Source organism: Trematomus bernacchii, unplaced genomic scaffold, assembly GCF_902827165.1.
Source record: "Trematomus bernacchii unplaced genomic scaffold, fTreBer1.1, whole genome shotgun sequence".
Taxonomy (NCBI): domain Eukaryota; kingdom Metazoa; phylum Chordata; class Actinopteri; order Perciformes; family Nototheniidae; genus Trematomus; species Trematomus bernacchii.
Genome location: NW_022987840.1, coordinates 1,307,504 through 1,335,385, shown reverse-complemented (window position 1 = coordinate 1,335,385; position 27,882 = coordinate 1,307,504). Strand labels below are relative to the sequence as shown.

The 27,882-nt window shown below is 40.0% G+C and overlaps 1 protein-coding gene across 1 annotated transcript in view; it reads left to right on the top strand.

The window, feature by feature from the left end:
• Window positions 1–27,882, top strand: part of myom3 (myomesin 3) — a 55,407-nt gene that overhangs the window by 9,407 nt on the left and 18,118 nt on the right. Inside the window, 17 exon segments of the mRNA XM_034112712.1 lie at window positions 398–557; window positions 1,224–1,375; window positions 2,259–2,351; window positions 2,810–2,898; window positions 7,843–7,887; window positions 8,984–8,986; window positions 10,092–10,229; window positions 10,310–10,471; window positions 12,408–12,549; window positions 13,846–14,045; window positions 15,784–15,837; window positions 17,734–17,861; window positions 20,789–20,972; window positions 21,873–22,047; window positions 22,596–22,717; window positions 23,863–24,050; window positions 27,747–27,873. Coding sequence (XP_033968603.1) covers window positions 398–557; window positions 1,224–1,375; window positions 2,259–2,351; window positions 2,810–2,898; window positions 7,843–7,887; window positions 8,984–8,986; window positions 10,092–10,229; window positions 10,310–10,471; window positions 12,408–12,549; window positions 13,846–14,045; window positions 15,784–15,837; window positions 17,734–17,861; window positions 20,789–20,972; window positions 21,873–22,047; window positions 22,596–22,717; window positions 23,863–24,050; window positions 27,747–27,873 — 2,162 coding nt within the window.

Genomic DNA, 27,882 nt, shown 5'->3' with positions numbered 1-27,882 from the left:
AAAACTAGCATTTGTCTGCAAATGGACTGAGACGGGGAGAAAAGGTTTCCATGACAAAATAAATCAATGTTAAATTGCTGGTTTGTTTTTCTCAGAGGTCGATCTAGGTTCTTTTAAACCTTGTTCAATAATTTGTCTGAATTGCTGTCTCCACTCTTGTCACCTCGTCTAATGGAGGTGTGAATTATTTGGACAGCCTTATTTTTAACTGAAGCCAATTACTTCACCTCAAGATTTAGTGTAACATGTCGTGCACCTGAAAATAAAAATGTCCACCAAACTGAATTTGTAGTTTGAATTGTGTTGTATTAGCATCAAGTCTGGAACAATCTGAGTTCTGCTTGCATTAAACAGAAAATAAATACTCCTGAATATATATTGTGCCGTGTTCCACCAGGGAAATCCTGAAGGAAACTCTGGCTGCTAATAAGGGGTATCGGAGAGATAAGTGGACCATGTTTGGGAACGAGGCTGAGAAGGTGGAGCTGGATGTGATCAGGAACCAGCGAGTGTTACGCAAACGCGTTGACACCATGGCACTTCGCAAGCAGGTAAAAGTCGAGTGTTGGTCTCAGGAATAACCTGTAACAAGGACTGCTTTGTACTTAGCTTTGTCAACACAATATTACCTATTCATCGTGTTATTAAACCTGCTCAATTAATAAGCATTGTTTGGTTTCACTGCAGTGGAGAAGAGTATTAGCTGAGTTTATTAACATTGGCTCAGTCTGATTCTTGAGTCTGATTTGTCACACGTGATCTAAAATGTGTTGTAAACGAATGAGGAAGAATACGCTTAAATGAACATGGTTCAGGTTTCATTTCCTATTACTAAAGAGGAATATGTATTTAGACTTTGCCTATGAACATACAAACAGTCTCCATTTCTTTAAGACAGGTTACAGAGTGGTGAGTGGTTAAATCTAGTAGTGACCTAGTTTATTCAACTTTGATGTATCACAGATAAACAATATAATATTTGTTTAGTGGTCGGTTGATAAATATATGCAATTTTCACTTCTTGTTTACGAGTTCTTTTTTCTCCAGCTTCACATTATGCAAAAAGTTACTTTTTGTGTTAGTGTTTTTCTCAGTCCATTTTAATACGTTGCTAGGCATTTGAATGCTGGCTTTGGAAAATAAAGTTTACTTTAGAGTAGCAGCACATTATGTTTCACTCATATGCAAAATCTTCTATTTATTTGTGTCTATCTGGGCTCCAGGCACAAAACAAGGCCCACTTGAGGTACCTGGAGCGTCTGAGTCAGAGGGCCCCAGACTTTGCGGTCCCCCTGAGGGCCCACACTGTGTGGGAGGGCATGACCGTCACCCTGTCCTGTATCGTCCAGGGCTGCCCGCCCCCAAAGGTCACCTGGTGAGAACTTTTGTCTCTGCTGCTGTACTGGACTATATTATGTTGGCCTCTATTGGCCTATGGGGATTTCCTTTTCCAGCAGTTTATATTAAAGGCTACTGCTCGGGTCGTAATGCGAACTGGAGTCAGTATAATTTAGTTTCACGCTTGGTTAGATACGGTTAGAGCAGAAAAAGTGACATGGCCGAAAGTAATAGCTTTCAGGGAACAACTATAAAAAATGTATAGGACTTCTTACTTTAACTCTGTATTAGATCAGTAAATCAACTAAAAAATGTACAACTAATTCAGTAGATAACCAGTAATTCCTCACTTCTTCATTGTAACCATTTGGTGTTGCTTGATATCATTGCAAATGTAATATATTTGGGTTTTTGACTATTGATGGAAAAGCTTAGGTTAAACACCTGCAAGTTATCAATATAAAGTGTCAAACTCAAAGTCTATGAGTTGCTTGCATAATTCAAAGTCATGACACTACAATTCTGAACCCTGAATATCGCCCTCTGCATTAATATGAAATCACCTGTGTTAATTCAGGCAACGAGCCAAACTGTCAACCTTGATACTCAAGCTGCTGTGAGACTAGTTGATGAATAGACTGAGCGTGCCAAGTATTCATGAATCTAAGCTGAGATGTAGATAACCTGAAGCTTGTGGGCTTAACCATCCCATATGGGACCTATCAAGCCCAATGAGCTGCAAAAGGCTGCCACGCACAAGACAGAATAGACTCAGCAAACTCACATTTGATTAGTGAAAGATGTCCATAACTAATCATTTGGTAAGATCAGAAACTATATTAACAAAGCCCATTATTAACTACTCCTTTGATATTCAAAAATAATACACTCTCTTAGCTATTTCTAACTTCCTACCTCAGGTTTAAGGATGGTTGGCCACTGAGGATGTCTGACCAACCATGGAACTACAGTCTTCAGCAAAAATTTGGTGTAAACTCACTGGAGATCAGAAGGTAGGTCACTGCCTCAAATCGCTAATTAAGGATGAAAATGTCTGTGCAGAAAGCTGTAGAATGAGTATGAAGCATGGGTGAGTAAGACGAGGCATGTGTGGCTTGCGTGACCTCTCCAAATAATTAATTTAAGATTAAATTAATAATTCAAGAAACGTATGGGTAAGATTAGGAAATGGTGGTGTTATGAGATAAAACTTGGCTGTCAACCTGAGAATTGAATGCTGGTGTAAGTCTGCTCCATAACCCTGATTTCAAAGAATGAAGAGTCAATTAGTGTGTGGTCTGGTCGTAAGGCACTGCATCCTTTTTTCTTTATGTTGTCTTTGCGGGATTCATTTAACCGCCATCACAACAGAGTTAAGTATGCCACAAGTGCAATACAAGCACAGATTTGTAACACTGCAGATACACTTTTATTGCAGTGTTTGCTGTTACATAAATGTCTAAATCCTTAGGTGCTCTCCTGATGATGCTGGAAAGTATAAAGTGGTGGCCAAGAGTCCCCTGGGGGAAGCGATGACATTTGGAACACTTGTTGTGAACTGTGAGTAGTTTCAGATTTCGTATCAGCTCCACCCTGCTGGAAAACCCTTTTGGCTGGTACAAAGATAGGGATACAATTCAATTAGTGAAACACAAGAGTTATCCAGACAGGCTATACAATGGTTATGGGTCACTGAGACACTTATGTCGCGTTTCCACTACACGGCCTCGCTCGGCCCCGCTCGGTATGGCTGGGCCTCGTTAGGACTGGCTCACTTTATGGCGCATTTCCATTACAGTTTAGGAACTGGGGCAGTATCTATAGTAACGCAGTGTAGGCGGAGCCGTGACGTGATCTTCAGAGGACCCCAGAAAAACAACACAGCCGTTAGCTGTTAGCACTCAGAGCTCACAGCTCCTCATATATGTTCAGAAACTAGACAACAGTTAAACAAGTACAAACCACAGACTGCCTGTGTCATGGTGAATACAGTCGCTGCTTTATTTATGTCTGTATAGGCCGTTGTTGTGAGTGTGGACGGTCGGGGCATATACTGCGTTAGCTTAGCCAATCTCCATTTAGAAAACAAGCATTTTAAAAGGTTTTTCCCCTGCCGTCTGTCTGCAGACTTGACAAAGCATTAATTCATGGTTTTTACTAACCGGTATCAGTATGTTGTTACTTCGGCATCATTTTGAAACGTGTATTACAATTAAATCACGGTCAAATATGTCCATCTTGTTGTAGTTGTTGCCCCCTTGCCAGCGACGCTCTCTCTAGTTTAGCATACTCAGCCCGACTCAGCCTCGTTGCCTCTGGCCCTGGCCCCGCGATTTTATGAGGCCAGAAAAACTGTGAATTAGGACCCGCCGGCCGGTACTAGGCCAAGTGGAAACGCAACCAAAGACGGGCCGCTGACGTCACAGCCCTCTTAAACCGGGCTGCGGGCTGTAGTGGAAACGCGCCATTAGAGGGGATATCAGTTGAATAAATCATCAGAGAAGCTTAAAAATCAAAAGGCGCTTTCACACCTACTTTTCCCAGGAATAGTTCCCAGAACTTTCCCCCGGAACTTTTATTTCCTGGAACTATCTAGTAAATCGCGTTCACACCGGAATAAGTCCCTGAGGGAGCCGCTGACGTCACTTCTTCTTCTTCTGCTTTGGGTTTACTGGCAGGCCGCTGTCACTGCCCGATCCGCATTGCGCATGTGCGAGTTGCCATAAGTTAGTCTCTCTCCGTTGGTGCGCTGGGCTAATGCTAATAATGCTAATGCGAGCAAATAAAATGGCGGGTTCACAAAAACTTTTCAGAGTTTTACGGGGTGTGGTTTGCAATTCGCCCAGCCAATCAGGAATAGGAACCTTTTTCTCCCAGGAAAGTCCCTGCTCTCTAGCAGGGACTAAAAAGGGGTGAAAAGGTTTGCAAAAAAAAGTTCTAGTTCCAGATCTTTTTGGTGTGAACGCAAAATCCCAGGAGCTATCGGAACTATTCCTGGGAAAAGTACTCCGGTGTGAAAGCACCTATTGGCTGTATAACCAGTCCCAAGGGAATTAATACAGCAGGATTTACACAATGCAGGTTTTCAATACTTGGTGCACACACACACACCATTGCCTGAAAAGCATGCACTAGTCAGTATAAGTAACTTTAACAAAGATAAATAAAATGATAAGCAGCCCAATAATGTCTTTGTTGTATAGGCATGATAAACAATCATGCATAACACAGACAACAAGCTTTACTTTTTATACATAATGAATAATACAAAATTATTATATTATGTTGCATTTACAATATTGTTTTCCTATTTATTAAATTGTCAATAGTATGGTACCTAATCAGATAAAATGTTGATGGAAAAATCTGGATTAAAAAAACAACTCTAAGGATTTAACTGTAGAATGATATGTAATTTATGGGCTGACTATCAGTCTTATTCTATAAATAAATAATGGTCATTGTTTAAGAACAAAATAACCTGAATAACAATAGTGCAACTTGCATGGAAGTATAGATCTATAAATAATAGTATCCTATCCACAAATATCAAACCAAACATATCTCAAACATGTTATAGTTGATGTCACTTTACTTAATGTCAAACTAAATGTGTTACACAACCTTATCATTGCATTACATATGATTTAAACAAACAGTGACAGGATAAAAGCAGGTCAACAAGGTTTACAGAAAAGCTTAGAGGCTGTTGAACATGAAGGAATAACCAAACAGCAAGAAGATCAAGAGCTCTCACCAAGCCACAAACCAAATGACGGAACACAGCCCAGCAGCAAAATAGATCAGAGAGCAAAACACACGTCCTCTCACAGTGGAGCTGCTCACTGTCGTCCAAAATGCAACACCACTGAGGATAACATGCTGACGGAAATCTGAAATCAGAGGGATTCAGTTTACTCTGCGCGATGTTACACACAACCAATGCCAGTTTGAACAAATAAATGAAAACAGCTCACTCACCATTAGTTGAAGTCAGCCAGTGTTGGAGTTGAAGCCTCTCAGGATGTCAGGAGTTTTCTGATCTTGCAGGTAAGGTCTCTCACAGGCCATCAGCTGTTTCTGACGCTCCTGGATGTTGTATCAAAACTGCAGAAACAAATGCAGAATGTGTCTTGAAAGTGGCTTTTATTCCATCCAGACATTGTCCATTACTTCAAGTGAGGGCTTAAAAGTTCTGAATAAACAATCCGATGGATGCTGTAAGTATAACATATCCATGGTGCAGTCTGGGGGGGGCTATGGAAAGGTAGCAGCACCTGTCCGACATCAACTTCAGTAGCCGCAGATGCGTTAGCTTCTTTGGGCAGCATGTCCACTGATTCCATTAATTAGCACTCCACTTGGGCCTGAATGTTCCCATATTTGCGTCAACTTCTGTAAGTGTAGACTTTGACCTTCGAGAAAAAAATGCAGCTATATTGGTTAACAAAATCAGATTTTGGAAGTTATTTAGCTAGCTAACATGTTTTAATTAGCCGCTTAGTAAACTAGCCTTAGCATCACACTTGTGATCCGAAGCCACGCCCCCTAGTTTGGCAGGTGGTTAAGCTGTTGCTAGGCAACTAAACGCAACCTTCCGTTTTTAAAGATGGCGGACGATCTTAATGTTTTGAATGGGCTATGAGCTTATACATCCATGGCTATGAGGCTAAATGATACTAGAACAAGTGAGGGAAAAAAACAAAATAAGACAAAAATAAGGAGAATCCTACAAACATTACATGAGGAGAGTAACATAGGATTACAATCATCATGAGACAATGTCAAAGACCCCTTAATATAAGCCTACAAGTCTACAACTGATCTGAAATTAACCTCCATTATTGATTTTAATGCTTTAGTCTAAACTTCGTTGAGCCCTGTTTCTCTGATTTGATGGTAACAATTCTCATTCAATGTTAAGGACTTGGTTGTGGTCTCAATCTGTGAGCATATTTTCATTTGTGGTGGAAAAACACTTGCCATGTAGTACTATAATACAAGAAAGGAATGTTAAGGTTTTCCTTCTGCAGACATATTGAATATGGTCTTTTCAAGATAGCAGATGGTCTATCGTTACACCAAAGTATTTGTATGAAATACCTGCTTGATTTTTATATTATGGATAACAATAAAAGCTTTATGTGAGTCAGATGGTGATGACAATTTTTTTTTTTTTTATTTAGCCTTTATTTATACAGGTTTAAAATCTCATTGAGACACAAGGTTTCATTTCCAAGATACAATAGCATTTGTATGTGATGCTATGCGTTACTTCACACACCAGATGCCTTATATTTAATTCTACTGCCTATAATAAGTGATAATGAAAGGAGATGTGTCAGAATCTGTCTCTTTCTCCTCCTCAGCTAAACAGTTTACAAATGATGTTCTATGGGCGCGTCTCTTCATTGTGATTTGTGCAAACATAAAATGGTGTTATTTTATTAGCCTTCAACAACTGCAGCTCCTGAGGCATTGACTGCATGCCAAGGCCTCATTATAAAGCCCATCAGATCAATTGGAAAAATATATTAATATTGTAAGTATATATTCGGTCGATATATAACAAGAAACTGACAAGTTTATTTTTATATTGTACAATATAGCCTACTGCTCATTACACAGCTTGGCAACATCTCTCTAACCTCATAATCAAAGGTTATTATCAGGAATGTTTGATGCTATTGGTTTAACTACTGATATTTTGTTATTAGATTTTTAATATTTCAAATTGCATTATTATATTGTTTCAGCCTTGGAAAACCAACATTTGTCAGGCTATAATATTAGCATTTCAATTTTTTAACTTTATTTTGCAAGGGTGCAGACATTCATTTCATTTATGCCCTCGGGGTGCTGACACCGCCAGGGCCACATTTTAACCACATATCCATATCTCCAGCCTCCTAATACATTAAATCTTGTCATTGCTCAAGTCAGATTTTCTTTTTCTTTTTTGGGGGGGAGCCCAAAGGGAATAACTTTTCATTCGAATACTATTTTCACTTTTAACCCATCCTCATTACTCTTGTTTTTCTATATGCATTTCATATTTGGATGAAAATCAACACCAGACCATAATGATGAGAAAAACAGATATCATTGCACAACTCTTGCATTATGAATTATAATGAGGACAGTGGGTGTAGTGGTGACATACTGTATAGGAAAACATGTACATCATTAGAGTTGGGAAATATACACAATAATGAATGTGAAGTTCCCTAATGTTGTAGATCAATTAGATTGTGAAAGCTTTAATGATGCACTTCATATCTTCTCCTTGTCATCTATATTTCACTTTCTTACTTCAGGTTGTTAAAAATAGGTTAAAGGGAATATTCGATGTGACTTGCATGAATGTGCCATTGCCAGGTTAGATTTGTCATGCTGTGTCTCTCTCTTTCACTTTACAACGTCTCTGTTTCTGTCACAATCTCTGACCCTGGCTGCCTTTCTCCAACCCGTCCTGCTCTGCCGCTCTGCCGACCTGCGATTCAGCATATCAAGGAGCAGTGGCTGGTTCAGAGAGTTCCAAGACCCCCGGTAAGTTTCAAGCCAGGGCCTAATGAAAAGTGTCCCCTTTCATTTTCTCTGCCACCCTTTGAAGTTGTTCCCTCCACAAGAAACGAGGATGGGTGGGTGGGTGGGTGGGAGGGTGCTGGGTGAGCTTTGAAGACTGTGACAAGACACTCTGCTCTGCTGTCCGTGCTGCACCTCATAAAGAAAGATATGGATGCTTTGAAAGGGAGCAGCGAGTTGACTGTGTTTGTTTGTTTGTTGTGGGAGTTTTTGTTTTGATGTGGGTGGTGTGTATGCTAATGCAAGAAAGTATAGTTGCAGAAAAAGTTGCTTCCAATTGAACACAAATGACAGTCATGTATATTTCATGTCAGGGACAGCAGGGGATTTATTATGTTTTGCTCCAAGCTGTGGAGCATCTTATATTCGGCCTAGATTAGTCTCCACCATGTGTGGGGATCATAACATTTTCAGCCACATATGCTCGGATCAGGCTAGCTGCTCCTGACTGCTCATACTGTTATTCGGCCTAAAATAGAGAGTTTATTACCAGAAAAACAAAAGCATTGGTCACTTGTTCACAAGCTTAAATAAACTCTCTTCCTATAAAGGACCTCTTGTGTTAATGTGAGTTATGACTGTTTTCTATCAGATGAAAAAGTAGAAAAGCATGATTATATTTTGTGAAATCTCTTAGGGAGGAAGTCAAGGGCATTTAATTGGTGACCATGGTGTCTTTAACTACGTAATTCTTCTTTTCACAGTGATTACAATAATTTCCTTCAACCCGAATTACCATATCTACTTACCATAATAAAACGATTGATAGAAGTTGTAAAAAATATAGTGCAAAAATGTGTAGAAAATCTCTACCAAACTTAACACAACATATAGTCCATTTCACTTTTAAATTATTCAAAGAAGTGATAAAACTGCCAAAGTAAAGTATATCTTACCAGGATAAATGCATTTAAAGATCATTATTCCTTATCCAGGGATGTTCCTATATTGCTAATAGAGTTCTTGTGAAGATGAAGTCAAATGTACAGGAGTGCAATTGATTGAAATACATTCTCCACGCCCAAGAATGAAGTGGCAATCACTGTTGAAGCTTAATCAGCATGTAATGGCCTCCTTGCTGTGTGAATGTGCTGAAAGATTGCATTCTGCTATTTTTATGTAACTGATACTTGATTATCTCATATGGAGCAGATCATATTTTCCTACATCAATCACTCAATAAACAAAAGCGCCACTGTGGTGAATTTATCATTATCACCATTGTGCTGAAGGAAGGTTTGAATGATGGGAAACAAAGATGCAAGCAGCGCCTTTTTGATGAAGCTACGCACATCCCTGTGATAGCCTTCTAAGCAGAACAAGATCATTATAAGAAACCTGTCACAGTCTCTCAGATGTTTCCCTGACAATGAAACAAGACCTCATGGCACACCTTTCTCTCACTTCCAGATTGTATTGCTTCTGTGCTTTGACAAGTGATAGGAGAATGGCAGCTGAAGGAATAACTTGTCAGGAATTGTTCTCTTTCAGAAAAAAAGTCTCAGCTTCTCTTTCTGCTGTCTTCTTCCAGGGGATGGATGCCTGGCTGTCCTTGGTTTCTTTGCACTTAAATAAAGCTGTGGGTCTTTGACTTGTATGGCTGTGCAAGTCAGCATCAGATGGTCTCTTTGTCCAGTTTCTCTCAATGCCCCTATAGTGAGATAAAAGTAGGAACGTGGAACTTGCAGAGTTACGGAAAAACTGCATAAACTGGTATACGACATAGACATCAGCTTTTTTGACAGAGCTTTGGAGATGATGGAATGAGCTCTCATTTCTTATCTTCAGGAATCAGCATACATCTTCCTGCCTGCCACTTACCTGCTGCACATCCTCTGCTTCCTGACTCCTCCACTCTTTATCCGTCAATTTTCTTTCCTTTGTAGTGGCCCTAAGGAAGTCTGTGCATCAACACAAAATGATTACTGTGTGGAATATATGTGTTTTTTTGCTGCAATAAGGCTCTATCTGGAGTGGGCACACTTTTCGATATCAATATTTATCTCTGCCAAGCACCAGTGAGGAAAGCGAGTGTGTGTATAATGATGAAAAGTGCTTCTCTCCTTATCATTTTTCTTTCATAGCCCTCATTTTTTCTCTTCTTCTATCTGACTGATTTGTCTGCCAGTTTTACAGCTTTTCACCTCTCTTCCACCCCTATATAATAGTGAAATATGAGAATGCAGCCCAGTTTGGCAGCACCTTCCCCCCAACATGGGTGAGAGAGGGTGAGAGCTTCACGCTGCAATGCACCTTCACCTCGGCTCTGCTGCCCTCCCTGCAGGATGTCACATGGTTTAGAGATGGTGAGTATACAGATGAACCAGATGTTGGACTATATAAATGCATGCTTAAGGTTTTCAGTTCATTGTTTGTCATTTCTTAGGCATACAGCTGCATCCGTCGAACACTGTAGACATTAAAACAGCTGATGACAACGCCTCCATCACTTTTAAGGCTGCACACAAGGAACTTGAAGGTGTTTACACCATCCAGCTGAGGACCTGTGATGAAATCCAGGAACACAGTGCTTTCGTCTATATCGAAGGTGAGGACCAGCTTTATATAGTAACTGCTTTTTCTTTGGTCCTTTAATAATAATGTAGCTTTGGTGTCAAGTTACTGTGTTTGACAATAAAGGGGTAAGCATCGTGACAGTAAAGGCGCAATCTTGAACCCCGTAAAATAAAATAAAAATATCTCTGAATAGCTTTTTCCAGCTATCATGAAAACTGTAACATGGCTAAAAGTCGTAGAGAAGGCTAGTAAGTCAAAGTAGAACTGGTTCGGTCAACATTAAAGAACATTTGTTCAACATTTAGGGAAATATGCTTATCCTCTTTCTGGAAAAGAGTTGAATAAGAAGACCAATACTCTCAATACTTTCACGTAGCTTTGCACCAAGACTGGAAACAATGGGAAAAAGATAGCCCTCTGTAAACTGTGTATGTCTCCCAGCATTTTTAAAGGTAATTTAATAGCGTTATGATAAACAATGTTATATCTGACATGTTGTTGATTGTTGATTTCGAAATATATGCTGAAAACAAAGTGTAAAACACACACATTGGGTTAAGTTGTCTTGTCATCACAGACAGCCCAAAAAGTTAAACAACTCCTTTTAAGATGTTTTTTATATATATTTGCTCTGGGCAGGCTTGTAAATCGCTGTCACACCAGATTACATCAGAAACCATTCAAACACTAAATGGTGTTTCTAAACAGCCTGCAAAGCTGCTTTTCAAATGGTCTCATTCGGAAAAAGCTGACAGAAGCTTTTGAGTGACCTCCAGACCCTTGCGTACAAAAATAACTGTGTTTTAGTAGGATGGAGTCATCATTTGTTGTCCCAAGCTGGATAAATTGTGTTTTGACTGAAACTAACTCAAAACACCATTTGTACTAAACAGAAATTGGTGCTACTTTCATTTCCTGTCAGAAAATGTTCATAGGGGGGAAATTGCTCCATCAATCAAGCTGTTCCTCTGAAAAGGGCTTGTTAACTTTGTTCAATGAAACTATATATTCTTCACAGACTGCTATTTTCTCTCCAACATTGTTTCCCGCATGCAAACAACCCCCACTTGACTCATCAAACATTTGAAATGTGTCTGGGCAGCTCTGCAAGGCGGCTTGGCATCTTTCAATATAATTCCAGTGCTTACTCTTGTATGTATTGCACCTTAACCGCCGCAGTCAGAGTATAATGTGCACTGCATTATTCATGAACTTGTTGAACTCAGTACCCATACATCAATTATTAACATATTCTCGTCCAAACATACAGATGTATGCAAACACTTTAATGCAAGGTGAATATTCCTCCAAAGCTGCTTTCAAATGGTCTATCCCTCTCTTAGGGAGGAGGGTTCTTTTATCAGAACTAGGGTTACTAATTAGGGAATCAGCAATCTCTCCTGCTTGTGGGTTTTCTCCTTCATTCATCTGTCATATTTGCATTACAAAAATGGCAGTGCAGGAGAGAAACAACAAATGAGAGATAAAGAGGAAAGGAGGGCAATGCAAATTTAAAACAAAAAATAGATGTGCTTGATATTGTCTTGAGTCTTTTGTTAAAAAAACATCTATTTGCAGCCTCAAGGACAGGATTCTTCAATCCGCTTAGCAGAATATCCTCATTTATTTTTCTGCCTTCTCTCCGTCTCTTCACATCCACTGGTTGTGATTTCCTAGAATATATTGAGTAACGTATGTTAATATACATCCTACAGCCTTAGCCATCACTTCTCAAATAATGTATGGAATCCATGAGCTAGAATACCTTATATATAAATATTTCTAAAATGACATTTTCCTCTCATCATCTGCTGTCTTCTGCTTCCATTTTCCCTTTTAAGATTCTCATTACTCTTTGCCAAACTTTTCTCTTTGTCCCCTTGGACTCATATTCATCTTCTTTCCGCAATATATCTACAGTCTCTTCCTCAGTTTTTCTCCTCTTACCGTCTGTCCTCCTCGTGCAGATGCATCAGCGGCGGTGCTGGGAGGCCCCGCCTCTCCTCTGGCCGTCCAGGTGTCTGATGTCAACAAGGACTACGTCTTCCTGACCTGGCAGCCCCCCAGTGCTGACGGAGCCTCACCTGTGGAGGGTTACTATGTGGAGAGGTGAGGATGGACTGGAATCTGTCAATTTTTCTGGGAACGTTTTTAGGACTTCAATCTGATTATCGAGCGAGTTGTGAAGTTACCAAATGACGTATGTTATTCACCTTTTGTGATCTCCAAGGGTGAATACTGACTTTAAATCTGAACCACTTACAGCTTCTGTAACATCTGGAGAATGACAAGGGTTTGGATCAGCAGAGAAATTGAAAAAAAGGAGAGTTAAAAATATAATAATCATCATTAGCAACTCATGTTAAGTTTAAACGCAAAGATATTTACTATGCTTACACAAGACAACACAGGTGGAAAATTGGATTGAGGTATTAGTCTCTATTCGATTTATTTAGATGGTGGATTTGATTTTCCATTCCCATCTTTTGGATTGAACACACATTGATTTTTTCTCCATTAAGAAAGTCTTATTTTAGATTGAATCAGCCATTTCCTGTATTGCAAGTCAACAATTCGACTTACAGTAACACTATCTCTGCTTTGCGTGCTGCCGGTAAGGAAATTAGAGAGGGGCAGATGAAGATGGCGGAAGTGGAGGCCGGTTTGTATTTCTTTGGCAGAGTTCACATGAGATGGATGGTGTACACAGTAATTATCTGCCTTCGACACTATGTCAACAGCAGAGTCAAAGACTCCTGCAGGAGAACAGATGCTGCACTTATCACCAACACCAATCAATCAGGATAGTCCTGTTCACACCTGTACTGATGTGTGTGTAAGTGTGTGTCTTTGAGTGTGTTGGTTTGTTGATGAAGAGAAACAAAAGTGATTTACTGTGTGCATTTTCACGTTTCTTTTCAATTTAACTCATATTTTTGTGTTTTGTGGTTGGGCACTTTTTCAGTATACAAAATACAATTCTTGAATGGTAATGGTAATTTTTGGTTTTTGGTTGAGCCGAGGAAAATGTAAGATACCTCCCAGTTCCCTAGCAACCACCCTATGGTTAGAAAACGGCACTATTTTCAGTCTTTGTTTATTGCAAGTGGCCACAGTTTGTCGTTGGCTCTGTATCTGAGCCCTTATTTTACTTTTTAAACCATTTTTATTTTGCTTTGAGGACCATTATTTTTCAAGTGATGTTCTTTGGTCACAGGGTCTAAGTGAGAAGGTTCTGACTCAGATACGTTGTTGTTGTTGCAAAACATAATTGTCTTCATAATTGTTTTTTATAATGTTACACCTTTCAGACTGCACCCAAAGTTGTTCATACATTTTGTTATTTGTTTAGCTCTCACTCAAATGTCTTTCTTACTATCTTTTCCTCTCCCTTACGTCTTTCAGATGTGTTGTCGGGGAAGGGGAGTGGGTGCACTGCAATGTAAATATTCAGAAAATGTGCTACTACCCTGTGTCCGGGCTAAAGGAGGGAACTCTGTACCAGTTCAGAGTTCGTGCTGTGAACCAGGCTGGAGCAGGACGCCCCTCCAAGGCCACCGAGCCCGTCCTCACTGCAGACCCGCTGCAACACACCAGGACCACAGGTAACACACTGACGGACAAATTGACATCTAAAACAAGACATCACAGCTCTCGAAAAACCAAGCAGTGAAAAACACAGCTTCATTTGTAGAAGTTGAACACACCAACCACAGGAGTTTGTGATTCTAAATAAGGGATTTGAGCATCCATTTAAAAACTGAACCACTCTTAAGTCAATATGCTGATCAGGAAATCTCCACAAATGTATTCAACAGCATCTAGTAGCCACGTACGCTTTTCAATCAGAAAAGCTATTAAAAACAGAGGCGTGCTTATCCTGTGACCTACACTGTGTACTTTAAAAGTCACAAGGAAAAAGTGAGTGAAATAAACAGGAAATATCCCAACTGTAACGTTACATTAAAAGGCACCTCTTTTTTTTGCCTCCTTTCTACCTGTTCATATTCACATGCAAGGTACAGTGGCAGTCTATTTTATTAATGCTCATACTCAATAATTTATTCGTGGCACATCTGAGAAGATTAATGAACATGTGGTGCAGTAAAAGTGCAGCGTGGCCTGCTGTTCATCCCCACAATTTGATTCTACACATGGGTCCATGAAGCGCTGATGATGCAGAATAACAATCTCCAAAACTCTCCAATCAATGAGTTACCTGTCAGTCCACATGACTTCATGTTTTCTGAACTGAATCACATGTAAGGTGGTCCTTGACAAACGCTCTCAAATGTTTTTCCGTTCTAAACATCGTACATTAATTGGGTCGAGATCTGGTGACCGTGAAGGTCAAAGCACACCATTCACATCTCTTTCATCTCGTCAAACTATCCAATGACCCCTGGTGACCTGTATTGAAGCATGCACATTCATTATTTTCCCCCCACTCATTTATTCAAGGTTTCTAATATGTCACCCCGCTGCATCTGCCACTACAAAGAGCATCAGGGATGTGTGAGTGACTCATCCCTGCTGTTAGTTCACCTCATCTGCCTCTGTTGCAGTGGTTACACCTGCAGAGCTATCGGCACTACCAGAGAAAAACAGATGTGTGTAGATGTGGGTCTCCTTTCATAAAGCCTGAAGGTTCCTGCAGCAATTGATTCTTAACTGCGTCCTGGAGTGGGATATTTTGTTTTTTTAAAAGATTACTTTCAAGGTATTTAGGTTTTAAATACTTTATAAAGTCAGGGGATGAGAATGATCAAAGGGGGTGTAACGAAGGGCTGTGTGTGTGTGTGTGTGTGTGTGTGTGTGTGTGTGTGTGTGTGTGTGTGTGTGTGTGTGTGTGTGTGTGTGTGTGTGTGTGTGTGTGTGTGTGTGTGTGTGTGTGTGTGTGTGTGTGTGTGTGTGTGTGTGTGTGTGTGTGTGTGTGTGTGGTGTGTGTGTGTGTGTGTGTGTGTGTGTGTGTGTGTGTGTGTGTGTGTGTGTGTGTGTGTGTGTGTGTGTGTGTGTGTGTGTGTGTGTGTGTGTGTGTGTGTGTGTGTGTGTGTGTGTGTGTGTGTGTGTGTGTGTGTACAGATGTGCACAGATGTGCTCTGGTCAGATGCTGCGGATCATTAAGCGCGATGAAGGACAGGCAGAAGGTTGACTTGCCTCCAGCCGCTCTCCATCCTTCCATGTCGCTCTCTCTCTCCTCTTTGTGTGTCTCTCTTCATCTCTCGTACCAATGGCTGCTCCTCTAACATTACCACTAATAGTGTTATCATGGGCTCTCATATAATTTCATTACCCTGATATGACCATCTTTATTCCCTCTTTCTGCCACCCTCCATTTCTCAGTGGTCAAAGTGGACAGAGGGAGGACGATCACCGTTACAAAAGATGAACTGGAAGGTGAGAAAGGCATTTATTTGATTTCACCGTGTATAATTGTGTCATAAAAAGATGCCCCCTTTGATCACGCTTTATTCTAAACAGCATCTTTGGCCTCCACGCCTGAAAGCTGCCTCTTGTTCGTGACTTAATGCATTTTATATGATATCATTAACAACAGACTATAATAACTGTTTGGTTGAGCATTTCTTCCATATACAGAAGAGCATGATCAGTTCTTGGTTGTGTTCTGTGAATGCACACAATGGCTCAAGGTGGTGCGAAGGCTGTGAAGAGGACTGGTAACCTTGGCAGTGTAACTCACAGACAGAGATAAAGGGAGAGGAGGAGGGAGATGTGTTTGAACAGACTGACAGAAAATAAATGTCACAAATTCACTTCTACTGTAAATACAGCGTGTGTGCATTAGGTTGCATTCTATCAAACTTGTGGTATTTGTCCATCAAACTTCGATGGTTATTGCGATACACATAACTTCACATCCACTTATATTACTAATATATCCCTTTTTTGATTAGGTTACCTTTGCAGTATACAAATAAAGAATCCCAAAGATATTTACATTCACAGCATGTCTGAAACTAAAATAACAATTGTTTCATTACTTTGGTTCTGTATTCAATCACATCGTATTTAAAATTAAAGGGGACCTATCATGCAAAATGCACTTTTGTACGTCTTTTATACATGAATATGTGTCCCCGGTGAACTCACCAAGTGTCAGAAAACACAACCCTCTCTCTTTTCCTCCATACCCAAATCTCTAAAAACAGGGCTGCAACGGAGCTGATTATTATTTGAATTTTTCTGACGTCAGAAAAGGGGTGCTCCGCCTATATGGGCAACTCTCCACCTATCAGGGGAATGAGAGACCGCTCGAAAGCGCTGGAGACGCTGTAGTACATATGCCAGGCCTGTAAGTGGCGCTGTAGTCCGCCACAAGAGCAGAATCAGCCATTGCAAAAAGAGGGCTGGAAAAGAGCAAATAGAGCGAAATGAGGCATGGCTAAAATGCATGATCTGTTTGGTATTTTGAAAAAAAAACTTCACAGACATGTTTTATATAGGTATGGCCCTACAATATATGTTTCAAATATAGCATGATAGGTCCACTTTAAACAATTATGAGGTTACAGTGCCAACTTTAAACTTTGATTTGAGAAGAAAAAGATCATAAACAATTTCCTCTCTTTGACCCTAAATCTTTTCTGGGTTTGGTTTCTGTAGCTGCATGTTTATGATCATCGTCCTTCTGTATTAAAATAAAAACAGTGTAAATGTAAACAACTGCCCTCCCCTTAAGATGAAACTTCAGCACATTAACTTCATAGTCACGGTTTCATTTCAACGGCCTGATGCAAAGCTACTCCATTGAACACACACACACACACACACACACACACACACACACACACACACACACACACACACACACACACACACACACACACACACACACACACACAGCGTATACCAGATCAGCATCTCTCATTTTCTCTCTGATCCACTCTGCAGCTCTTCAGGGGAAACTAACAAAGAGACTAGACTCACAGAGAGACAGACACAGTTGGAACACTTTTAGCCAAATCTGAACACTTCCATTGTCCTTGAGTCACTTGGAGAGACATTAAAAGTGTGCTGACTCAAGACTTTTCTATCCATGTTATCCATTATACTTGTGTATAAGGGATGGAGGTGAAATTGTGGGCAGCAAGGTAAATCTCTCTCATTGTGTGGCTGACTCAAATCCATCAGACAAAGCATTATATTTCCTCATGCAAAGCACTTTTTGGACGTTCTCACTGAGCTTGTTATAACTTTTTTCCTCCTCCTCCTCCTCCTCCTCTTCCTCCTCATACTCCTCTTCCTCCTCCTCCTCCTCTCTTTGCTCTGCAGGTGAGGTCAAAGCTCCGTTCCCTCCAACAAACGTCCACGCCTGCGAGGTGAGCGACACCTACGTGGTGCTGAGCTGGAGCGAACCTGAACCCAGAGGCAGGGAACCTCTCACCTTCTACGTGGAGCGGGTCAGTCTTTACACACACACGCACACACACACACACGCACACGCACACGCACGCACACACACACACACACACACACACACACACACACGCACAGACACACACACACACACACACACACACACACACACACACACACACACACACCTCAGATCCTTGTGCTTTCTTGCAGAACTCCATGACGTTTCTCTTTGCCAACTTGTGCAGCAATAGTTCTTTTGACGTTTTTTCCTCAGTCATTGAAGTGATGCAATATTGGGGGGAAAGGGATGATGGAAATCAATGATATGAAGTGTTGATAGATCACAAAAGCTCCTTCACTTCCTCTTCAGGTCTAAAAAAGCCTGAAAAGTTCTTCAAATAAAACTCAAAGGCAAAGTAATGCATTATTCAGGTTGTAGGAAATCATATTAGATGAATGATTGAAAAACGTTCAAAGACAGTTTTATAACAGTTACTGCTAAAAAATAAATGCTTGGTTATCCCAGGCATGTTTTAGGTCCCTCCATGTTCATCCTTATTCCATATTTAAATCCACTGAGACCAATGGCTGCCTTGAAAGAGGGAAATGTGTTTTTTCTTTAAGCCGGTGTCATTGATATTTTCATACAAAAAAAGCGATGTGATGTTTTTCGTGCAAAAGAGGTTGCTTTTTGGTTTTTACCTGTTTACTGTGGTGTCAGTTTGCCAGAGGCCATCTTAAAATGAATGCTAATGTTACTCCAAATATGCTGGATGAAAGGAAAAGACAACCCAGCTGCCCCTTAAAGAAGCAATGAGGAGGAAAATGACCTCACTGTGGAGCTTTTTCATTAGTATAGAAATCCAGAAAACACACACCGCACACACACACACATCTACAAATAAGTATTCACTAAGCTAAAGCAATCAGACACAGACATGCTCTCTCTTACACACGGAAACACTTGTACAAGAATAAATGTATTCAAACACTAACCACCATTGTAATTAGTAATACCTACACACCCGCTGAACACAAGGATCCAGTTTCTTGCATCATCAGTTCCTCTCGTCGCTCGCTGGGTTTGGGCAGTCCGGTGCTGGAGCCAGAGCCAAATTAACAGCAGGCTCCTGACCACAGCACTAATTAAAGAGGCAGGAGGAGGACTCGCACACGCACACACACACACACACACACACACACACACACACACACACACACACACACACACACACACACACACACACACACACACACACACACACACACACACACACACACACACACACACACACACACGCACACACACACTTCAACCAATGTGATGTCCTTTTAAGTGGGAATTTGTGGACTCATTAAAAGTGAGCAGACCTTGATGTTGCTCTTACCTCGAGGTTTGGGATGTCTTGTCTTGAAGAGTTTTTACTTTCTAACTGCTGATATACTAACCGAATATAAGGCGTAATTGTCTGGTTTAGTTTAAATATAAAGTAAAAAGACTATTTTAGTTTTAAGTGTTTCAATAATGCATTAAAAGCAATGTCTATAAAAGAAAACTCAACTTCAATTTCGTTTTTACTTCCAATATATCAAAGTGTCTGACCGTTTCCTCCTTTTTTTTACAACAATAAGGCTTTCGGCTCTCCAATATCAACCCAGACACCCAACCGCTTCCAGCTCCAATAATCAGAAAACTGCCACAGGAAATATATTTTTATTGGATTTTTATAAGTAGGGTAATAAAACTGTCAAATCTGTCAAAGGCATCTGAAATTACTGAAGTCTGCTGCTTCACTTCCGCCTATATAATGAAGGGAACATTCAAATATCCCTTTCGCCCTTTCGCAAGCACTTTATAGTCAGTGATTTCTTCAACGTACGCTTTCATTTGTTGGGTTTGCCTTCTCAAACAGGGCGTTGGAGAAGTTAATAACTCAGTGGAGAAGAAATGTAAACGCAGATTATGAAATACAGAAAGTTAGCACCATATATAGCATCATTATCAAAAAGGATTAATTTACAAAGATGAAGAAAATATCAGTTTATTTTAGTAATGAATAATATAGTAATCATAAGAATACATTTTAATTAGCCATGTGTTTTTCCTTTTACGGTTGTGGTTTTCTATGATTTTTCAATTAATTGTTTCATACATCTTCCCCTATACCTTGAAAAGCGAACTATAGATAAAAATGTATTAAAGGTAGGGTAGGTAAGAATGGAGAAACCAGCTCGAGTGCGCTAGAATTTGAAAGTACACAGCCGAAATAAATCTGCCCCTTCCTTCAGACTTCCTTATAGAGCCCCTCCTCCAACACACACGAATGTGCACATGACCAATGAGGGCACGAGATAAGTTTGTGCACAGATGGAAGGCTGACAGGCAGGTAGGCCATCCAGTTATTTTAGCCGGCTCAGATGATTGGTCGTGCTTTTTACAGCGCCACGGCTTCCACAGATGACATTTTGTTATGTATTTATTGTCAAAGCATTTAATATATTCATTGCTATCGGGATGTTAAGAGCATTCCATGGAATATAACAAGAAGTGTTTCTGAAGTGAATTACCTACCCCACCTTTAAGGTCCATCTGTCTTTTTCGCTATATCTTATAGCTATACATTTTCATATGTTTTTGCCTCCTGAATCTGGAAATGTATTCATATTCCTCCCTGGAAAAAGAATGTCCTATACCTACCAACCTTTATTCTTCTTTTCCCTTCTCTGCTTGTTAAGTGGCCTGCTCCAAAACTATACAATCTGCAGTCGACTAAAGAGGACAAAGTGTAATCGTACAAAATCAGAATGAATTATGGGACTTTTAAAGAGTATTTGGCAGTCTTGGCAGGTACAATCCTCCAGCCTATTTAAAAGGAGCCTGAATAATGAGAATGTCCTTGAGATATATGTAGATAGTGCTTTTGAATCTTGTGGGGTTTTGTTGTTTTTCATGTTGGACTTGGATCAGTCCCTGGCAGGGAAGAGCAGCTGGGAGATGGCCAGTCTGGAGATGGAAGTCAACTCTCCGCGGTTCCCCGTGCTCGACCTGATCCAGGGTCAGCAGTACCTCTTCAGAGTGCGCTCCATCAACAGGCACGGTGTCAGCGACCCCTCGGAGCCCAGCGCACCCGTCTCCTTGGGAAAACAAGAAGGTGAGAAATGTGCTCGTGCTTTAACTCTGCCGCTTGTAGAGGTCGATGGCATCTTGTAGGAGTACTCGACTGCATTTACTGCACTGTTAGTTTTATTATTATGCTGCTGTGTTTATTGTATTTTTGTAACTCTGGCTCAACAATTTCCTTCGGGATAAATAAAGTCTTAACTCATCTTATCTTATCTTACTGTAGTGGTGCACAAATAGATGATCATGACAGCTTGTGTTCACCCTGGGCTTTTTGAGATTGGTTTACTTCCTGTCAGATAATTTGTCTGGTTGTGTTCGGTGCAACCTTTGCAGTTATTCATTAGGAATGAAATATAATAGTGATAAGTGTAGATACAGGGAGGGGACTATGGCGAGTTTTGGAGCTTGTCACTCAATTGAGCATGGGAAAAGTTATTGTACTTAAAGTTTAGTAGTTTACTAATGCAAAAATATTTAAACTGGTATGTTACTGAATTACACATGCAGAGGTATTCTCTGAACATCTGCTTAACATTATTATACATTAGATTAGATCATACATTTTTTAACATCAATTTAATTAGTAATGCAGTTTAGTTTAGGTTAATGTGTACAACTTGAGTTGATTGAATAAGGTCTTTTAATAAAAATATTATTTTGATGATTTAAAGTAATAATTTCTGAGGATTTGCTTATAAATCAGTATTTGTTAAGTCACTATCTATCGCCAAATGAGGAAACACAATGGTTGTTGGTCAAAGACAATGAAAGGACAGACAAAGTGTTCTGTACTTTGTTTAATGTGCTGAAAGTGCCATGTCTGCAAAAAAACAAATGAAAAGATTTTGAGAAAAAAAAGACACTGAAAGCGAAATCTTTGAGAGTGTAACTACATTTTACCCGATGCCTTTTCCTCTGACCCGCTCAGCGGTGCCGGCTGCTCCTCACTCTGTGATGGCCGTCAGAGACACGGACACCTCGGTGCTGCTGCAGTGGAAGGAGCCCGAAGAGAAAGGCGACGTTCTGGGTTACTACCTGTACTGCAGCGAGAGAGGCAAACAGGACTGGAAGACTGTCAACAACAAGCCTGTGACCAAAAACAGGTAACGGGCACATATGTAAAACATTGTTTCAGAAAGTGTGGTTGTAATATTTCTGATTGTCCACAGGAACATCCAGCAAGGTTATAACATTAAGTATGTTGTAACGACAGCTGAAAACATATCTTTTTAGATTAGCTTTTAATTAGCGACATCCCCCTTTAATATATATTTGTATTGTTTTAAAGTTCTTAATATTTTATTGATTTATTATTTGTGTCTTGTGACACTTTTTAATGAGTGGGTTATCGATGACCTTGTGGACTATTATTCTATTTATTTTTTATTATTTCTCTTGCCTACTTTACCTCCTTGTATTTCTTCAAACCTTATGTTTAATCAAGAACATTTGCTGCATGTGTGCAAATCAGGTTTGAAGCTTTTAACTGTAATGAGGTCATGTTTTCTTGTTTTGTGTGCCATATTGTGAAAGCACTTAGAGCTGCACACTGTGTATGAAAATGGCTATACGAATAAAGCTTAAGTATTATTACTATAAGTGGTGGAAGGATGTGACGCATGTTTACTCTGCCTGAACTTCATCCCCTCAGATTTACAGTCCACGGCCTCAAGAACCGACAGGAATATGTGTTCAGGGTGAAGTCTGTGAGCCGGGCGGGAAACAGCAGCTACTCAGACGAGTCCCCCCCCATCCTCGTCAAAGCCGCCATATGTAAGTGAACCTTAAACGCCAAATGTATTTCCTCAAGAGTTTTAAAAGTCACATTAACGTGAAATATGTCAGTGTTGAATCTATGAATCAATGCTCTTTCTTGAAGGTTTTAAATAAGAATACCTTGATTAGTCCCACAGGTATTCTGATTCTGAATAAAGCATATTTTATTTATTATTATTTTACTCTCAAAAATACTCAACGCCATTGGGAAAATAATACAAATAGAAACATGTTTTATTCAACTTTATAAAAGAGACGACTCAACTGTGCATTGTAGGTTAGATTTAAGCCAAAAGCACATATTTTCTTGACTTGTGAGGTCAAATAATTTTACTTTTTTGCATCGAAGGCCTTGGCCAACATCTAAATTGTATGTCTTTTTGTCTTGAGCAAGTGCATTCTCAAGCATTTTCTAAACAGGCATATTTAGTGTAGTTTTCTTTCATAGCTTTTCAGGAGCCTTTTCTGAGAATGTATTCTCTGAAGTTTGAAAGCGTGTAAGCTTTATAAAATACTTTCACCTTTTACCCTCGACATGTTTGCAGCTTTTCAGGTCAAATAGAATATAAATGTGTGTGTGGGCATGAGCAGCTTTGTTGTGCCACTGCTACATTCTTGAAATGTTGCTCTTTCACGTGTCAGTCTTCATATGTTTTGTTATGTGGCCTTCACCAGATGACTGTAGGCTGTATGAACTTCTTTTATTGTGGTGGTTTCATATTTTAGCTTTGTGGACCTGACGAAGAGATTCTGACCCCTCTCACTTCCTGTGGTTAAGTCTCAGATAATGTTCTCTCTGCAGCCCGCAGTAAAGCTCTGTAATGATGACTCATTTCACTCACTACTCAGAATACTCTCACATCTCCTCTGCCACTCAGCCATTACCTGAGGATAAATGGCTGCAGCACAACTCTTTGTGAGGCATTCATATTTCATCAAGTAGAATGAGTTTAATATTTCTTTCATTCTCATTCGGGGAAGGCTCAATATGGGCCTAGAGTTATCATTTTGCAACTCTACTCGGCCAGGGAGTTATTGGAATTTTTCAGTCTATTTAGCAAGAAAACTGCCGCCTGAGGTTTTCTCTTCCATCACCTATCATTTCTTTTTTTGTTGTTCTGTTTTGTTTCTGCTTACTGCAGCGGTTCCCTCCGCTCCCTCTGCCATCGCCCTGCTGCTGTGCACCGGGTCAGAGATGGTGTTGGGATGGAGGGCCCCTGCGCGTCACGGGGGAGACCCTGTGCTCGAATACTACCTGGATCAGAGGGAGAAGGGCGGGAAAACGTGGAGAGAAGTCAACGTGAAGCCGGCCAAAAAGAGGCAGTTTAAGGTCGGAAATGCTCCAGAAGGGTACAATTACGGTGTAGTGTGATACTAGTAGCATGTCATGCCACTCCACCACTTTGGTTCAGAGGGGAATATCTCAAAAACTGTGAGGTGGATTTCTATCATTTATTTTACAGAAATGCATGGTGCCCAGAGGATGAACCCTAATGTCACTTTTCCTTTTAGCAACACAAACAGGTTGGGAATAAGTATTCAGATCATTTACTCAAAAACGAGTATAACAACTCTGTTACAAGGTCCCACATTCAAAAGGATACTCAAATAAGAGTGTTTAAGTATTGCAATCAAATGATAAGTATACAACCAAAAGTAAAATGACTTATTATGCAGACTATCAACATTCAGGATAATAGATAATAGGCCTATTGCAATATTGTACTATAATCTATCATTTCACAGATGATGGCAGCATTAGTGTTTTGATTGCTTTGTAGCTCAATTTACAACAGTACAATATCATAAATAATGTGTAAGTAATTAACAATATGACTATGTAAAGTTACTCATAACTCAAATCATCAAATAAAGTGGAGTTCATATTGTTACATACAACTGAAACACCTAAATAAAGTACAAGTAGATCATAATCGCACAAAAGTACAGTATTTAATGTAGTTATAACTTTACACCACTGCAAAAGGAATTACGTTTTCCTGTGAAACATCTTCAGCCCAACACAATGCACAAACATGTATGAAAACTAATTATTATAATCAACTTTTTTTATAAGAAAAATAATCATTAGAAATCCCTTTGTAAGCACAACAAAGAGAATTCACTCCTCAGCCTGCTGCCAAAAAGGGCTTAAACGTTTTAATATAATCACGCTACTATAAGTTACCTCTGCATTTGGAAGTGGCCTGAAAACAATGGAACAATTGGCTACCTCATCCACATTGGCTGTGTCACTAGGCAACAGGCAGTGTCCATGGAGACCTGGAGGAAAGTAAAATCTTGAACCTGTCTCCAGGAGATTACAGGTGCTCTGTAATTAGACATTGTGCAAATGTGTTACATGTGAGTGGTTGGTTTTTTTTAGATCCTGGGGACAAACAAAGACAAAGCCAATTAGAAATAAAATGACTGTCATACACAATGTGAAGTTCAGAGACTTGAGGATCGGAGACCCTTCTTCTCCCAGAAGGAAACCTCTGATGGGAACTTGTAGCCCCCCCTTTTGGGGAAAATTAATCATTTCAACAACTTCAAATCCTCAAAGAGCATTCTACACCTCTCACATTAGCTGTTTTGTGCCTTTTAAATTAGGGTGCTCACCTCCTGGATTTAACATTTGATAAGTATTTAATATTATTGATGTTTCTCCAGGTTGGAGTTGTGCAGAAAATGTTCATTTTGTCATGAAAGCTTTCACAAATGTATCTGTACGGATGTCTATGATACTGGTTCCCTACAACAACACCACCAACAAATACACTATACACTGATATCAATAATGCAAAAGCACCAAAACAACCCTTTAAATACCTATTTACAAGTGAAGGCCCCCTAAAAGTATTATCAAAGGTCCAATTGACTGATATAATAAAATACATCATGTTTTTATATTGTTAATGCATCAAACTTCTTAATACATTTAGAGGTTTAATGTAACTGGTAACCACATAGACGGATTAAACATGAAAAAGGCCCAACAATCCAAAAATGTTGCGGACAACTGTTTATTTTATAAGCTTCACACGTTTGAATGTTAAATCCTGACCTCCAATGTAACTGTTAACTAAAGCTCTCAGATTAAAGTAGAAATTACCATATTTTCCTCTAAAAGATATTTTTGAAATTGTGCAGTAGTAGTGTAAATGTTAGTTACTTTCCATCACTGCCAAAGTTGAATACAAATGCTACCAGTAATGCTTTAATGTGATTGAGTTTGTCATAATGTCAGTCAGGTCATGATTTCATGTCATGCCCGCTCATGTAACTTTATGAAAACATGAAACCCAAGTTCCCACTGCAAGACAAAAAATATGTTGCACATTAATATGTTGCACATTAATCAAATGCAGCCTGTTCGCCATCTAGTGGAGGACGACGGTACTTCCCTATTTATTTTGGCAGACAACCTTTGCATTTGTCTTGCAGGACTTACTGTAAATTGATCAGATAAGATGGTTGTCGTTCTATCTAAATGTGGCTAGGGGAAGATCTATAGATAATGAAGGGTGGGGGGAAATTGTGTTTTAGATAGCGTCTGCTATAACAGTGAAATAAGCTCCCTCTGGTTGAGTCAATTAGTGGCGGGGAGAGAGCCTGCAGCAGCACAGGTTCACAACTGTTCACCGAGGCGATAAGGGCCTTAAAGTCTAAGTGGCTGTGAATAGGAAGATCGATGGACAGATCAATACGGCTGAATCCCTTCTCTTCCCAAGCCAAAGTGTCTCTGGGGCTCAACAAAAAATGCTGTGGCAGCAGCAGAGCTAATACCTTGTTAAATGCCTGCTTCAGTATGGAGAGGTGTTATTGTACAAACAGGGAACTTTTTTCACTTTTACAAAGTGCTAACTGAGCTCTGTTTTCCTCAAAACATCCACAATGCCAGAATGCATTATTTTTGTTTTATGCGTAGGAATGAGTTTTTATGCTGCATATACCTTTTTGAACAATGCTATAAAAAAAGTGAGATGTTTACTGTCAATAAGAACAATTAGAAATCACTTATAATACATGTAGTATATAATAATAAAGAAAAATTAGACAAACCACCCAGACATACTGTTTACCCCAGGATTTTAAAGGTCCCATGTCATGCTTTTCCGGTTATTACCCGTCCCCTTGTTGTTATGTAGCTTTTTATGCATGTAAACGGTCTGCAAAGTCACAAACCCTCAAAGTACATCCTGTAGCGAGTAAAACTCTAACACAGAAAATACCTGTCTATGCTGCCCCAGAACGCCTCGTTGGAGATTTCTCTTTTTCTTCCTGGGTACAGTGACGTGCCCATACCCAAATGGACCAATCCGTGGAGCCGTTACGTTACGTCCGCGGAGCCGTTAAGTTAAGTCTGTGGATTGGTCCAAATTGACCAATCCACGGACTTCCTCACACACACACACTCAATCCTTTCTCAGCTGCAGCTCTGCCATTTCTCCTCCCTGAGACGGCGGGACGCGGCGAGGCTGTGAGTCTGTGTGTGAGCACACACACAAATTCCCAGCCAGGCTGCGGGTGTGTGTGTGTGTTCGGGCTGGGTTTCGCTGTGTCTCGCTGTCTCACAGACGGCCACTGGGCTCATAGGGAGGGGGGGGCAGGAGCTCCAACAAGCCGTTTAGGACAGAGAGTGAATACACATACTATACAGAGATGCTGTATGAGAAACCAATGTGAGTTTGGAAAATTGCACAATATAAATCTATTTTAGTAGACCTCAACAATGGAATTATGATCAGTAGAAATGGCCATGACATGGGACCTTTAACTAAACAATCTTGAAAAACATAAAAATGATTATAAGAATATCAGGGTTTGGTCAAATCATTGAATGGAAAATTGAGATTTCACATTTTTTTCGTGATCATTGTTTTTAAATCTGCCTACTTCATTGTAAATAGAAATGAAACTAAAGACTTTGGCTTAAGTTACATGTGAGATGTAGCACATTTAGGTTTGTCTGATCACTACCCACATTTCCCCAGAGTGAATCATGCCTGACTTATATTCTCAGGTTTGTAACCTGACGAGTGGAGACTTCTACCAGTTCCGTGTGTTTGCTGCCAACATGGCCGGCGTGGGGAAGCCGTCTGAGAGCAGCGAAGCTTTCCTCTGTGAGAAGTGGACCATGCCAGAGCCAGGTGAGGAGA